The 17859-nt window shown below is 32.3% G+C and overlaps 1 protein-coding gene across 2 annotated transcripts in view; it reads left to right on the top strand.

Moving 5' to 3' along the window:
• The window catches only part of LOC108768359 (CUGBP Elav-like family member 2), a 219853-nt gene extending 202911 nt beyond the window's left edge, over positions 1-16942 (top strand). The window contains exons 7-15 of one of the 2 annotated variants that reach the window (XM_018518759.1): positions 2047-2175; positions 2739-3015; positions 4744-4836; positions 6937-6966; positions 8991-9020; positions 11092-11214; positions 12477-12707; positions 12833-12983; positions 15835-16942. In XM_018518759.1, the coding sequence (XP_018374261.1) occupies positions 2047-2175; positions 2739-3015; positions 4744-4836; positions 6937-6966; positions 8991-9020; positions 11092-11214; positions 12477-12707; positions 12833-12960 (1041 nt within the window). In that variant the 3' untranslated portion in view covers positions 12961-12983; positions 15835-16942. Of the gene's footprint in view, positions 1-2046; positions 2176-2738; positions 3016-4743; positions 4837-6936; positions 6979-8990; positions 9021-11091; positions 11215-12476; positions 12708-12832; positions 12984-15834 lie in introns of both variants that reach the window. The other variant, XM_018518760.1, reaches the window with a different exon arrangement.
• Positions 16943-17859: the final 917 nt, after the last annotated feature.

Consider the following 17859-nt stretch of genomic DNA (forward strand, 5'->3'; position numbering starts at 1 on the left):
TGATAATTTCATCTTTTATTTTTCCACTATTGACTTTTTTGCATATACGTTTTCTACAATTAACTAAAAGATAATAATGAAAACTTTTTTGAAAAGTTGCTTGTGAAAATAATGAGCAATCCAATGAAGACATGCAATCTGCTCTCATATTTATGTTGCAAGAAAGAACTGGGTCGTGAGGACTCCGATCTTTTAAGCGGAGAAAACAGTGTCGGGAAGACTGGGGGCAGATGACGACACAAAGCGGGTCGCATACAAAGTCTTCGTAGATCGTTTCTTTTCATGGCAATTCAACCGAGTCGTCGGATGTATTGGCTAGATGCCATTGTCACTCGTCGAAACATCCATGTGTGCATCTACAATCCGACTAGTCACCTCAGTGAAATATACCGATTTAACTCAGAGTAACTAAAACCGAGCGAGAGAGTAAAGACGGCTGAACTGGTCGACACCTTGGCGATTCAAAGCTCGCCAAGCTTTTCTATTCCTCCTTCTTTCATTGCTCCATACTACTACTACAGCATCTAAGCTTTCGCAAACGCTAGAGAGAGAGAGAATTGGACAGATAAATTTCCGAATCTCCTTAGGGCATCGCTCGAAAACCATAAATCGATATTGTCAATGTTATATTGCGATATTATCTATTTATATGTTAAAAATATAACAATTAAATTATATGTTAAGAAGAATATCTATCCCGCCCCTTTTGCTATAGTCCCTACAAAAATTTTGACAAGGAAACAATTAATTCTATATTGATTTGCGATTTCTCAAAAATTTATAAATATTTTCTCTAGGTATAACTGATACTTTCTTAAATATTATATTTAATTCATATATTATTTAATTCATTTTCCACATAAATATGTTAACATATTTTTTCTGTGAATATTTTTGCGCTATAGATTATGATACATAACATTTTTTTTTATTTTAAAGTAAAAGATAAAATTTTTTGGTTCATCTATTTATATAATATCAAATATTCTAATTAATATCAAGATATTTCCTTTAATGCGGCCTTGCGGTATTCGGTTGTTAAATATATAATTTTGTTTCATTAATATAAGAAATACTCATTTAAATACTTAACAACTTCATTAATCACTTCACGAGATATATTTAGCGACGATACGCCTTTGCAATGTACTATTTCGTTGGTAAACGCGAGTGTGCCAAGACATGCGGGCACGAAGGCAATTCCACTTTAATATCACGAATATTTCCGGCTGCAGGTTCTTCGAACTTGCTCATTCGTCACTACCGGCACAACCGGCACGCCGATTTCGCGTCTCCAATTGCAGGCGCATTGTACATGGTGCATCGACCTCGTGTGTATATCGTCTCGCGTACCGTCGAATGAGTTTCTCTTTCCACCAATACAGTAGTACTCGATTGCCTGCAAATCCCGTTCTCACGCCAATGTTGAACTTGGACTTGAACCAATAATGTACGCCGGATTCAGGTGTAAAACGCTCGGTACGAAATACAGCTAATGTTCTGAGCTAACGAAAGGAATGTCAAATTATAGCAAAAGCATGTTCAAGAAATTGGATTGACAGAAAACAAGGCATTATCACTAAAATATTAATACAGTTTTGAGATATAAATATTTCTTAGAGTTTTAACAGAAATTATATGGGGGAAAAATAATTATTTATTTATTTTCATTCAAATCGTAATCATTTTATCAATCATATTATTGGAGCTTTGAAATATTTAATTGCTATTATGACAAGGCAAGATTTATTTTTATAAATTTCCTAATTCTCTTTTAAGATTGAATTGATAATAACATAAGATTTCCAAATTTTTATTATAGATTATAGCATAGATTATTCAATGAAAAACGTTTTTAAAACTATGGCAGTTTATTAAATAATTCTATATAGTTTAAATATTTGTTACTGTGTGTATGAATTATACTTTTTTGTTAATAATTTTAGTTTTGTTAAATCTTAATTGTGACATTAATCAACGTTGTTTATATTTCTTATATTTTATATATTGTTTACGCAGCATTATAACGCATCGTGCAATTTTCAGGGCTGTTCGTCGCCATTAGTCGTAAAATTCGCCGATACGCAAAAGGAAAAGGACCAGAAGAGGATGCAGCAACTTCAGTCGAATCTCTGGAACATCGCGGGAGTCAACATCACACCGCATTACCTAGCCGTACGTGTACTTAATATTTTATAATAAAAGCTCTTTGGCTGATATCAAAGATTCCATTTGCATCGAGAACGAGAACTCTTCACGAGGCACTATCGTTTGAGCGCCTTACATTCGTATGCATTATCTATCCTTTGTGACTTTCTATATAGCAATCTCAATTTTGTTATGCAAAATATATTTAAAAAAAGAACTCAAACGTTTTTTTTGAGGAACATGATCTGTATTCTTCGAACACGTATAGTGGCTACACCAAAGCTTTGTTTCTATTGAACGTTTCATGAGATTCGGATTAAGCTCTACAAGCGTATCCTTTGGCAAATTTGCGGTTAATCCTTTCTTAGTAGAAATTTGATAAAAAGCTTAATTAAAAATTGAACGATGTTTAAATTCTAGAAATAAAAGTTTTTGTATTAATTATATTTAATTTATAAATTAATGGCTTTTATGGTAGAATTAAAATGGGATATTCTCAAATAATTCATAAAAATTTTGAAATAGATACGATGAATTTATGAGATATAACAGCGACTGTGATTATTGATTATTCACGTTTGTACTCATAGAACGATGCGCATACTTTGGCGCCTGCATCGTTGCAGCTTCTGCAACAGTTGCAGGCGACGACGAGTGCCGCGACTCCGGTCGCCGCGAATGCGGGAGCGGCTAATGCACTGTCGAATGTACAACATCAGTTACTGTTACAACAACACCTTGGCCTTGGCGCGGCAACACCTGCGCACGCAGCACCCCCCGCTGTACCTAGTCCAGCAGAAATCAACCCTGCGAATTTGCAAAGTTTAGCCACCCTCGCGTCTCTGAGCAACACTGCTGGTGAGTATGGTTAGTGTCGATTATTCATTTTTTATTTTCGCTTATTTGCGCTTATTTGATTTCCAATTTTTGATGACGATTTAAATAAGATTAGTAGAAATCCAATCTCTCTTGAAACGAGATTAAATATTTTCAACATAATGATGTTCAAAACATAAATTATTGAAATTATTATCCATCGTATTAACGTTATTCCAACGATTATTAAAAACTTTTATTGAATTATAGATGAATATTAGTGTATGTACGTATATAAATATATTGAAATCGATAAATAGTTATCATCTCTATTGTCTTGCGCTAGTTTGTGTGAGTATTTATGTAATGACAGATTAACATGTTCTTTTACTTTTTTTTATTTTAAGACTGCAAGAAAATTCTATGAAACATTATATGAAACATATTATGACATTTGAGAAAGTTGATAACATTTTTTTATTTTGTTCTTTTTATGTGTATTACTGACATTTCTTATTTTTATATTTTGCACGAATATGGATTTTTATGATTAATAAAAGAGATTTTTGATTATATCATATAATACTCTCAAAAGTATCTTTAGTTAAATAAGTTTAAAGATTGCACACGTCAGTCAATGTGTGATATAAATGTAAATGCATTAACGACTGTATCTAGTCTGTTAATGCGTTTACATTTATATCATACATTACGTCAATCCTTTCACATTTCTAATATTAGTATAACTGACGTCTGCAATCTTTAAACTTATCCCTTTTAATATGTAAGTTTAACTTCATCGCATCACCTTTTGACCCTACTCTATACTAATGTTACTTATAGAAGACCTATTTTCGTGAACAAGTTAAAAACGTAAATCTTGAGCGCGGGTAAATTTAAATATATAATTCCTCTTGAGAGATAATTTATTTTTGCTCAAAAATATTTCGATCGTGCACCATCAAATTTCGATATAAAATATTATAGAATATGATCGATTCGCTTGGGCTAGCAAAATGGAACTTTATCCGTTTCTTCACTAAAATTACTCGTCCGCGCCAGTCATATCAGTGTCAGAATAAATTATATCATTTCACGCTTATATTCTCCAACTTCCACCGCGTATGATCGCGTCCCATGGGTCATATCTTTTCGAAAGTTATAACGAAACGTCCTGCACCAGTTTACCATGGCAATAATAAAAATAAAAATTCTTCGTTTAATGGGATCGAGAAAGATGTCAGGATGATGATATATACATACCTCAATACGAGTCTATCATTAACTTTACTGTAACACATGTATTTATTAGTTATGGCTGCTGAACGTACGGTCATTTGATAGCATTTCAGTGTTGTTGCACGCAATGAGTTCACGTATACACAAACTAAACGCATATAATGTGACGTATAATTTACTTTCAATGTACATGAAGAGAGAACTTAAAGCATGAATTAAATAAAGTAAATATTCAAGACACCTTGTACTTAACATATTAATATTAATGTTTTTAATTGCCAAAAAATTCCATTAGAAGAATTAAAATTGTTTTATATGCTCTTAAATTATTTCAAATTAGGCAAATTTTGGTTTTTTTATTGCCAAAAAAAATTCCATTAGAAAAATTAAAACTGTTTTATGTGCTGTTAAATTATTTCAAATTAGATCAAATTTGAGTTAAGCTCTTTTTACGAATTATTAAATAGTACGCTATATTTATCATCGCGGTATATAAATCTAGAGTATTTCTACAATAAGTTCTGATATATTATGTTGCAGCAAATGCGGGTGTGTCGCCAATGAGTATGCAGAACCTTGTCACTCTGGCAGCTATGACTGGCGGAAACGGCAATCTCCAGGTGTCGCCAAACAGTGAGTAGAGAATTTTGCGAGACGCATAATCGCAGAACACATTATCGTACATTAATGTACAGCTGTAGGTTCCGTGCGGAACTGTCCGATGCTTCGAATTATATGCATAACTTCGGACCATATTATATTGTCCTTCTACCAATTGTACAAAACACCTGTATGCTTATGCGTCACGTATGTTACATGCGGTAGACGGTAAATCCGCTTGAGCGTAGTTGGAGTTTAACGATTGCATGCGTTGTTAAAGTTCCAGACGAACGGGTGAACTGTCCACGCTTTTGTAGGTATGCATGGTAAAGCGGCCAAAGTCGTGCCGCGATTATAATGGCAGTAATAACGCAACTACGTGTCTATATGTATCTTCGCAAATTGTATTAACAGCCTTTAACGACGGTATTATAAGAGCAAAGTGTGTTTCAGAAGATATACTTACAATTAAACAGTAAACAATTTGTTCTAAAAATCAGTCAAGAGAGAAAAAAATGTTTTACGAATGAACATCTAATCTCAATTTCACATTTACAAGTCGCATTATGTTTTAAAAAATAGGAAATTTCGAAATAATATTTAACAAATTTGATTAACTAATTAAACGATGGTGCAATTAGTATTTTAATATGACATTCTAATGAAGTTATCGGAATTATCTTGTAATGTTATAAATATCATTTTAATATCAATAACATCAATACTATCAGTAAGTGAATATAACATTCCGACTGTCTTATTCTAAAATACAATATATCGTTTTTATATTTGTTGATTATTTCAAAGAAAACACTATACATACATCAGGTTTAATCATTAATTAAAAATAAACGAATAAAATTTACGAATCTGACTAATATAAGCACATTTTGTTAAAAAAGTCAAGTAATTTTTAAATTATTTATAAAATTAAACAATATATATTTAACTTGTATCTATATTTTTTAATAAATATCTGAGTAAACTTAATTCAAATTTATAGAAGAGCTTGTCATATATTAAAGGTTATCTATTTTTACATTATACTTTAAAAATGTTCAAATTTAACTGTTTTTTTCATTTATTAAGCAAATTAAATGATTAAATCTAAATTAAGAAAGAATTAATTAATCACTTTTTGTGATTTAAATATGATAATTAAATTGACCAAGATAGGATATTGATTGTATCAAAATTTTTAGTAATCTATATTATTACATTGTGTGTATATTGAATTGTATAAATGTAGAAAGCCAGGTAAGATGTACGTTTCCGTAATTAATTGTGTAATTACCTCTCACCTATATCAAGAAAACACATCTTCATTATTTTGCATGCTTACAACGCTTTTTGTATGATTTATGTAAAGTCAACAACAAAGTAAGTCAAGTATGCAGGTTGCTTCATCGCTTGCTTCATTTCACTCATAAAGAGGGTGCTATTTGTACAGGAACGAGTTTTTCAAATAATTATAATGAACAGTCCGATCGACAGAAATAGTAAATCTTAATATTGCAAAATGAGAGATCAGAAATGTGATTATAAGTATTTTCTTGCATTTCTTTCAATAATTAATTTTATATTTAACTGCATATATATATAGTATATAGTCAAAAAAGTAAATTGTCTGTAAGATCTTTTAATTAATAAAACAAACTCTGATATTCAATTATTTATTAACTAAACATTAAATTATAACAAATATGGAAAATACTAAAAAATATGATTGTGAAAAAATTATTAAATCTTATTGTGTTTCCTAAATCATAAATGTCAATTTTATCACAATTTATTGCAACCATTGTATCCAAAATTGCTTTTATAGGCTTATTTTATCTAGTGAAATATTAAAATAATAAATTGCTTATGTAATATATAATTATACTATAGTAGCAAAAGATAAAGATTATAAATATTTTTTGCAGACGTAACCAACTCATCTTGCAATTTGATTCATCATATATTAATTAGACATAAATGAAGCCGTTGACTGTACAAATTGTTTAGTGGCACTTAAAAATATATCAACACCATCATTGGAAAAATTCTGCTTCGAGTGTTTCCCGTGATCACATCGTGTACATATTATCAACTCTGCTTTTGCTAATATCGCGAACGTGTTTTGTGTTTCAGCATTAAGCGGTCTGGCGAATTCGACAGCAGGTATGTCGTTATGTACGTGTCGTATTGCCTGGTACAGTATTAACAATTACTAAATTAATTTCGATCACGCAAAAGGGGCCCTAATCCCGTTGATGGTCTGATTTTCCCATTTCGCTTATTTAATAGTGTACGTGCACATGCGCGCATGTGCACGTGCTTACACTTTCCCTCTCTTGCCCTTCATTTCTCGAATTTCCTCATATTCTCTGTTTCTATCTTCATATCAATTTTCACGGTAGATGTAAACTCATATGATTATGATTCTCTTGTATGATTATAACGTAATTTAAGGGTTATTCCAAGTTCGAAATATCGAAGCATCATTTCGATAAAATTACTCTCTAAATTCATCAAAGTGAAATCTCATTCTAAAGAGTGAAAATTGAACCACAGTCTTTAAAAAAAGTGGCTTAATTTTAAGAGTGAGATTTTATTCTTTGGAGTGATATTCATTCTAAAATTTGAAGACTATAATTAACAGAGCTAATTACGATAAAGAACTAGATACATAAAAAATTTTCAGATATTAAAAACCGAATATACGTATATATTTTTAATAATTAATTTTTCTGCAAAATTTTTTAAATAATTTCTTACCTATTTGTTACTAATGATTTCTTTCTCTAGAGCCTATCATAAAATCTTAAATATTTATTATGACGTTTTTTATTTTGTAAATTTAATAAATATAATTGAATTAAACGTATACAATTATTGAAAAATTAAAATCACAGTATACAGAGTGTTTTTATTTTAATCTATCATCTTTTTTATCTTTGCATGATAAACTCTAAGGCCTAATAAAAAATATTCGAACAGAAGTTGTATGGTTTGAGGGGACGCAAATAATGATAAAATTGATTTTCGAAAAAATCGATTTAGCATAACCATATGAAGGTCATAGCTACTTTTTTAAAATAAAACTGTATGATTTTTTTTTACATAATGATTTCTCTAATTATTCTGCATATAAAGATAGAGATATAAAAAAATCAATACTTTACAAAATATTTTATATTTTATTCTGGCACATTTTGACATGAAGTATAAAATATCCTATAAATTATTAATTTTTTGATAATTAATCATGCCTATTCTATATTCTATTTTATTCTATGCATAAGAATTTTATATACCTATAATATATAAGAACTTCCGTATATCTGTATAATTAGTATCACTCTATGCCCTATGATTAAAACTTATACAAAACTAATTGTATCACCTGAGTAATCTACTGTACTATTTTAATAAAATAAAATATTATTTCGTAACTCTTTCCCTTCCTCTAGTTGCATATTGCAAATTGCATTTTTTTTTTAAGCAATTATATGTATTTTTATCAATTAATTTGTCTAATTCTTATATGCATAAAAATATTAAGATACGATTATTGAAAAATTAATAGTTTACGAGATATTTTATATTTTATTTCAAAATATGCCAGAATGAAGTATAAAATATATATCTCGTTAACTATTAATTCTTTAATATCTTTACCTTAATATATTTTTATACGTAGAACAATTATTGGAGTATTATGATATGTAAACAAATCATACAATTCCATTAAAAAAAATAACCTTCACATCCATGAAAATCGAGTTTTTTGAAAATTGATTTTATTATTTGTGCTTCGTGGAGCTACACAACTTTCTGTCTGAACATATTTTTAATTCAACCTTATCCTATGAAAAGAAAAGGAATGATAGATTAAAGTTGGACACCTTGTATAGTAATACTACACATAACATAGAAATTTACATAAGAGCATATTGTAAAATATTTTTCTTAAAGAATTAATATTTATTTGCTGTTTAACTCTCAAGTTTGTATTTACGCTATTATGTAAATTTGTATACAATATAATCTTAACTGCAGGCAGAAATATTCTATTATTTTTATATCACATTAAATATGTCATAACAAATTATATTATAATTGCGTATTTTACGTTTCTTTATTTTCTTTTATGTGAATGTACATCTCAATTTTAACGCTGCGTATTTTTTTTTCGTGCGTAGCTGCTCTTCTGGGAAAAACAGGAAATACAGGTGAGATACTCATAGGAAGAGAAATTGTTTGGCTGATTCGCATTCTTTATCGTATATCGCAACATTATATATCTTCCTTTCAAATTCCTTTTTCGTCGTTTTTCCTTTCTATTTCATTTATATATTTTTAATATTGTTTTCTGTATATTGTGATGCAATATTGATAATTATTATTGGCTATAGATTTCATTAACGTACGAGCCTCTCTTGCTTCAAACAATATTATATTTTAAATTTTGTACACATCATAGTGTGATAGTGTTCATATATGAATGATAAAAGTCTAAAAAAATTTTTTAATGTATAAGGTATCTTGTATCCATTTATTTATGGCATTAAAATAGATTCATGTAATTGAAAATTATAGATTTTTATGACCAAAATGCTTGCAAATGAAACAAAATAGTAAATTCTTATTTTTTTAATTGTGAATTTTACTTTAAAATTTAATTCAAATACAAATCAGAAGATGTTGTATGACGAATATTTTTTAAAATAATAAGGAAATAGAGTTTAAAGTCGCTAAAGCAAATTGTAATGAACGTCAAATTATTGAATTTTGTAAGCTGAAAAATCGTACAACGATAGTTCTATAACATCCTGTACATATGTATATATTTCATCCACGAATATGAATAACCGAGTCAATTAGTAACTGATTGGTACTGCACATTGAATTGTAAAAATGTTCACATATTGAATTAATACATTAATTGGCGGGACTTCGTCAGTGCTTTTAGGAACGTACAGATTTTTATTCTCTATCAATTGTTAATTGTAGTTTTAACAATATGTATATATGATTTAAATTATTGTGTGTGTATATTTGAGACGTATTGGGAATATACGATTCTTGCATAAACGCTTATTGCAATTAATGGGTGCACGATTTTCCATAATAAGAATTTAATCGGTAACAATACCTGTGCATAATGAAAAAGAAGAGCAGAACTTTTTTATAAAACGCTTATCGCAATTAACCCGGGTATAGTAGCGCGTGATTTTTTATATATTATCGTGCATGAAGGTATATTACACTTTTAAATTATATTTAAATCATTAATATCTTGTTACATAGCGAATTTTTATCTCAATATCAAAGAAGTATGACACTCTTGTGCTCTTTAAAATTTAAACTATTAAAATACTAATTAAGTTCCTGTCAAACGAAGTATTTTGTATGTGTCGTACTGAAACGTTTGTAAATTTATTCATTCATGCATATTTTAAAGAGTAATCGCAAAAATAGCTTGTTTTGGTCCTGCAATTTTGGAAATGAATTATGTATCAAATAATACTCTATGATGAGATATCAATCACAAAAAAATTTTAAGTTAAAGCTAAAATAAGAGATATGGGACTGACATAAAAATTCATGCTTCAAAGCATGTAGGCTAATGCTTTAATAAACTTTGACCCTTCTTATCTCTTAAATCAATTCTAGTCTCAACTTGAAATTTTTTTGTAATTGATGTCTCATCATAAGATGTTTGATACACAATTCAGTTTTAAAATAGCAGGATCAAAGAAAGGATAAAAGTTCACCGATTTTGCGGTCACTATTTATATAACTTTTTTTGTATATTTCCTGTTTTTAAAAATAACTTTAAAAATATGAATATTTATTCACTATTTAAATTTAATTAATTAAGACTCAAATAAAAGTATGACAAATTGTTATTACAAGCTTCGTTATTGTATTAATTTTAAATATAATTTATTTATAATTAAAATTTTAAATTTTTAATTGTAAATTCAATTTTTTAAATTAATTAATATAATAGACAGGGAGAAAGATTCATCAAATATCATAAGGAGTACATCTTTGAATAAAATTGATCTTGTTTCTCTTTTAAATAAATTTTTTTATACAAATACCGAATAATAATACTTGATAGAATTAATATATTGCACAAATACGTTGCTTTCTGCCTTTAATAATAACAAACTCAGAGCGACTGACGTTCTTGCGATGTCGCAGCACGTGAGAAGTGCCTTAGAAATAATTAGGCTTGCGTATCGAAATTTATAATTGAGAATAGATAAAAAATAATATGTATTCGTCTTCAAGGGTCTACCGGGGGCAGTCTTAGTCCTGTAACATCTCTCACGCTCAATTCCTTGACGGGAACGCCGTTAAACGGACTTCAGGATTCGCTGAGCAACGCCTATTCTAGCTTACAACAGTATGCAGGTAATCATTTGGCTTGTCAAGCAACTTTCAATGTACACAGAAAATCGTTAAGCGCAGTCCACACACTGCTTTTCTGCATCCGTGTGAACACGCAAAGGGTTACTTTCTAATAAGTAAACTGTGCGCATTAAAGCTCTCATTGGAAAGACGACGGTGACCGTGGAAAAGAAAGAATTGCATAGTGAGTAATAAGTAGATTGCCTGAATATATATTTCTGTGGATTGTCCCAAGTTTTAGTCAAGTATTTCATATGGTTGACTTTCGCATTAATGTGTCGTGTATCACGATACGAAACTATCATACAATATATTCAAGACAATCTGATTAACGTTACGAAATACGATTATAATATTAAAATTTGAGTAAATATCAGAGAGAGAGAGAGAGAAAGAGAAGGAGATATTGAGGTAATAATTATCTTTTTAAATAAAAAATAGAAGCCTTTTGCGTTTAACATTAATCTTCGCACATTTAATATCTGCACATTTAGCGTCAGCTTGGATTATATAATTTTATACCTTTCCTATCGAATATTATATAAAATCAATACGGATATGCGAGATTTTAAAACTTACCAATTAATTTGCGATTAAAGCAAATTAGGTGCTGGAAGTATCGGAATATGGAAGTGAACCAAATGAATGCTTGAAAGAAAAACAACCGATAGGTTCGCATGTGCCTATTGGAATATCCACGTATCCCAGCGCACAAGATACACTCGTGAGAATTGAACAAGTGAAAATGTGTGTGTTATAATACCACGGTTGCAAATATTGGAGAGCTTATAAAATTGCATTGCATCTTATATATATACATATACATATATATATATATATACATATATATATAATATTGTATGTATATATTTAATAAATCATTGAATATTTAATTTCTCATTTTATTTATCGTATAACGTGCTTATTTACTTATTATATTCAGAGTAGACTGAAGCGATCAGATAAATTCAAATCAGAGTCTGTTTGGTGTGTCTCTGTAAGCTGGGACGTGCCAAGCCAATGTATAGAGTTGTATTGAACAGGAACTGTTCATCATGAAGTGATATAAATCGAGTTTTGAGAAATGCATAGTTAAGTAGAATTAAGATCTGATTACATTTAAAATTATTTATTCAAAAATATACATTGTTTTTAGATAAGTTTTTAACATGCGATTTATATCACTTCGAAAAATATACAACTGGGATTGTATTCCCCGCGATTGATGATATAGCGAGAGCATCATCAACATATTCGGATTTCAGGGTTCCCCGCGTTCACGGCGGCTGCAGCCGCTGCGGCGGCAGCAGCACAGAAGACCAAGTTCACCAGCACGGACAAGCAAATCGAGGGTCCCGAAGGTTGCAACCTCTTTATATATCACCTACCGCAAGAATTCAGCGATACAGACCTCATTTCTACCTTTTTACCCTTCGGCAATGTCATATCCGCCAAAGTTTTCATAGATAAGCACACGCACATGAGTAAATGCTTTGGTAAGTTGAATTAACATTGAATAACAAAAGAATGTTTGAATATACAGATAAATTTTGTGAAGAATACGAGTGAAACGACGTAATACAGATGAATAGAATCTATGTATCTTATAATATTGTTTTAGGTTTCGTATCGTATGACAATGCATCGAGCGCGCAAGCAGCGATCCAAACGATGCACGGTTTCCAGATTGGCATGAAGCGACTGAAGGTCCAGTTGAAACGGTCCAAGGATGCCTGCAAGCCGTACTAGCTGACGTCACAGAACGTTCGTAGGTAGATACCAAGGACTTCTCGGACACCTTGGCTCGACGACGTCCTTAGTCTGGACGACGCTCGCGCATTTAATTAACAACCGCGATGGTTGATTATTCCGCAGCGGAATCGCGTCTAGCGATAGGTCTAGGTAGACAAGCGAAAGTATTAGGTGGCCGTATTCCACAATACTCTCTAGTCAAGCAGTATTTTCCACGAAGGTAGCGAGTTAACGGGCTACAATCGAGCGTTCTCGGACGCCGAAGAGGAGACGTCGCCGCTCGACACCTTCGCCGTCCTATCGAAACGAGGCTGTGATAATCCAGAAGACTCTCTTGTCTCCATCGGACTGACTTTTCTTCCGAGGTGCAGGAACGTAATTTATTCTTTTAACGTGTCGCTTGTGCGAACTGTCCCGCCGAATTGTCTTCTCTCTTCTACCTGCCGGTCCGCCCATGTGTGAACACTTTCAGTACATTTTTAATCCAACAATTTGTCTATTCCGTTCACGTCCGTGCCACGTTGCAATCGTATATCATCTGTTAACTCTTCCAGTGCCGAGTTAAATATACATAGATATCCTGCTTTTTTGATAATCCATTTCAATAATTTTTAACAGGAGACGGAATAGGATTAACGAATTAGTATTAGTTCATTATTATATCGGACCATTTGATTTCGTAGCCAATGATGATCGATTTCAGAGACTATGACCGGTATTTCTAGAGCTCATTCAGATTTAGTGAATCTGACGAGATATAATTAATCAAGATTAATAGTAAACATTTGCAACCAATTCTTTTATGAATTAAATGAATTGTTTTTTATATTAAAAGCGCTTTTGCGCATTGAATTATAAACAATTTTGATATATATGTTGAGTATTATTTATATTCTCGTTAAAAAAGGGATTTTGCATGCAAGAAATATGCGAATATTTTATTGCGCTTTCATAAAAGACAGAAATTTGCATGTAAAAGCTTCATAATGTGATTGTGAAATATCTATTCATTTTGAATCTCCTAATTCGACTTTTGCCGTCACAAAATATAGAATCGGTATTTAGCTTTTAAAAAGAACGGCTCTAGACATTCTCCGTTTATACCGAGATGTTTAAAAATTTTTCGAGTTTAAATTTAACTCGATTTACAGGTTAAAGTTCGTGTCGGGTTAAAATCTTGTCCTAGGAATGGCCTTAGCGGCGCGCATTTAGCGTTAAACGTGCTCATTCACTTCTGGATTCGGTTCATTTAGTTACGAAGAACATACATAATATAAGCACACAGTGGAAATCGAATAGCCACGTTTGTACGCTAAATGCGCAATGATATAATACGGGTCTTTCAAATATTCACCCGTAATATCTGCCTGTACTTATCGCACGGTCTCGAAAATATGTTCGTCTCTTCGAATCTCGAAGGTGCAAGCCTGGCGGCACGTTCCTAGATGATGCAATCAAACTACATTTCGTTGCAAAGGCTGCCAGTAAAGCTTTCTGTGCTAACTTACTGTTGCACAAAGTGAAATTACGTACGTGAAGTTCACTAACAACGTAGCTTTTCCCCTAGGAGGGTAAGACTAGTTCGCTTTGAATTTTCACGCAGCGTTCGAGTCCGTACCTCGTAACCATTTGATGATTTGACTTTTCTCTCTGTTTTTTCTTTCTATAATTTTTTTGTAATTTATCTCTTTCTATTTTTTAATTTCTTTATCTTGTTCTTTATATCAATAACCACAGTAGTTTGAGCTGGTAATTGAACCAGCAAATACGAGCGATAAACACAAAGAACTATATATCTCACTCATTGTAATTATGTCAGCAGCTATTATATCGCGTGTATCTCCTTCGTTTATTGTTCGAGACGCACAGAATTCGATACGTTCTCACGTGATAATAATATCACTAAGTTTTTCTATGGTTAATCACGCTACGATGCTTTATTAGTTAGTAATACTAACATTGCCATGTGATTTTTTTTGGGGGGAGGGGGGAGGAATATATGCAACCGATCGTCATGGGCGGTGGACAAGTCAGTTGTTTCCATGAAAGTAAAAAAGTGTAATTTATGTTCAATACAAACATTCTATTCATTATTATTTTATTCATGATTTGAGTTTAGTACAATTGATACCAAACAACTTTTGAATATAAAACTGCTATAAAAAATACTATGTGTAATTTGTATGACTGTTACAGTCGTCCTCTGTAATCTGAATCTGGAAACCATTGGCGAATTTCACTAATTGCATTAGCAACGAGTTTTCACAAATGCGCTGTCGAACACTTTGTTTCTCTTTCCTTGTGACTGTCTGTCAAGCTGAATTAAAGTGGACGCTCGTTGTTCGTGTTTTAAAAGGACGATTCGGTAAACTACCTGTGTACACGATGCACGGTGTCATCGGTTTGGAGGTCCCGCAAATAATTCGTTTGAATGTATATACTTTTTAATGTATTCTGATCGTCGTTCTGTTTCTGTGTGCAGTTCTCTTATCAGATATGCAGTTTGTGAAATATTTTGTCGAAGCGTTATTATAACGCAGCAAAGCAATACTTCAAAGTCATTTCGTAAAAAATAAAATTATAACTTTAGTTTCTGATAACACGTATTTAATCCGTTAAGTCCTCTTTTTTAAGGAACTAATCATACCGTGCTACATGTTCGTTTTGTGCCAGATAATAACAAAGGAATAAAAAATTCGTATGATTGTTGTTATCCGTTATCTAAAATGCATGTCTGCAAAGACAATTGGGCATAGTAGGTCTTTGCGGGACCTCGGAAAAACCACCACCGCGCGCGTTTGCCCAGGGATGAATCTTCATATCTGGTGTGTGGTGGTGACTAACATGTCCGTGTGTTTGTTTGTGTGCCAGCAGGTGGCCTGTGACGTTGTGACCGTGTACTCTCGATCGGAGTCGCCGTGCCATGTCAGTCTCAGTCAGTCAAATCAGTATCGGTCGTTCGCTCGACCGGTCGATCGATCAGTCACGATTCCCCGGTCAGTCTCTCGATCAGTCTATCTGTGTCTGTCGGTGCCTGTACAAAGAACAACACCCGCCCACGCGCTCTCACTTCTGCCGTGAGATCCTCCGCCTTGTTGACCTCTTCTCTATCTCTTCATCTCATCTCCTCAACCTCTTTTGCGCCCATACCGCCATCCACGAAGTCGCGACATCGTTCATACTTCGCGATCGCACCGAACGGTTGCTTGTCCTCCTGATAGCAGCTGCGCATGTAAAACACTGGACGAATCCTCGGACATGCAGAAGAATTCACGGTGCTGGGCAAATGAAAGTTATGGCCGAGAAAGTGCACATGAAATGTGGAGGAGCGCGATGAAGAAGGCTGAGAAAGTGGAACAGAAAGGAGGACGATGCACCGACGACCGACCAGGGTTCCTCGAACGAAGCTAACGCGCTATGTTAACTGTCTGTCCAATCTCCCCTCCCCCTTATGTATATACAGATATATAAATATATCATGCATATATGTACATACACATATATGTGTACGTGAGTATGGTATGTGCGTGTGTTTGAGAGCGCAATGAGGATTCTTATAGTTAATTAACGGTAGGCGATGCTCTACGTTTCACGGTGAAAGAGGACAAAAGAACAAGCGAGGGACGTGTGGCGAATGAGCTGTGCGAGAAATTTTTCTTATACATAACTATACATATACATAGTTATACATACATGTTCATAAATCGAATTATCGACTGAGAACTATTTTTATCGGCTCTACTATCGGGATCGCTGTCGCACCGCCTGTTTATACATAAATATGCATATGCATATGTGCGTATGTATCGCGGCAAATTGGACGTGTAAACGAGATAAATGTATGTATGAAGAAGCACGAGAGATGGAGGCGGAAAGAGAAACGCGAAAGGACGAACAATGATCGTGCGGGACCGACGCGCGTGCGATTTCTTAGGTTTAAATCGTGCAAATATACCAAAAACGAAACGGATACAAAGAATTAAACAAAAAAAAAACCGATAGATAGCAAAGAAACGAATATAAGAGACATTTTGTAGTAATGACTTTGTGATAAGATTGTATCGTATAGGGGACCGTGGTCTCAAACTGAAACTGGGCCGGATCGCTCAGGAATAAACACATCAGGCGTCACACATTTGTGCATTCAATTATTCTATATCGTTATCAAGACACTTCACGAATATAGTCAAGTACAGAAGATGCGACAAACTTTTAATGAATTTTAATATCGGACGAGTTTCCCGACCGTACATTTGCATCGTCTTCTTCGTCGAAATAATAAATTGCACTTTGTGCAATTAATTTTAGAAAAAATTAGATATGAGATCGATCGGACAGGTTGTCTGCATTGATTCAACAAAGTAAAAGTCTCTTATCAAGTGATATCTGAATACGAAAAGACAAAATGGATTACTATAATAATTGCGAAACAATTTCGCAATCAGAAGGAAGAGACGTACTCGAATAAGTGCATCACGCAATATGTTTTAAGATAATTCATTCTTGACATTGAATATGAATTTGCTTCTTGGAAGTAATCGGAAATACATTTTGATTTTTTGAAAGTTTTATCGATCATGAACCGATTTATTAATTTCGGATAATTAAAAATATTAACAAGCAAAAGAAACATAATTCTATGTAAGATTTATTTTTTGCATTATTTCTAAAACGATGATCACAATTCTTATTATAACTTATCGAGAGAAGACAAATGTATATTTATGTTGCAATTAATGCAATTGACTTTGAATAAAATAGATTTACAAGCTTGCTTTTAAGTGCAGATAAGATTTAAATTTAGAATGAAATATATTTTCAACGTGATAAATCACTATTTTTAGTTAGACGAATATCACGAAAATTGATTTCATGACAAAACTGTGCGATGATTGT

Source organism: Trachymyrmex cornetzi, unplaced genomic scaffold (genome assembly GCF_001594075.2).
Source record: "Trachymyrmex cornetzi isolate Tcor2-1 unplaced genomic scaffold, Tcor1.1 scaffold79, whole genome shotgun sequence".
NCBI lineage: Eukaryota > Metazoa > Arthropoda > Insecta > Hymenoptera > Formicidae > Trachymyrmex > Trachymyrmex cornetzi.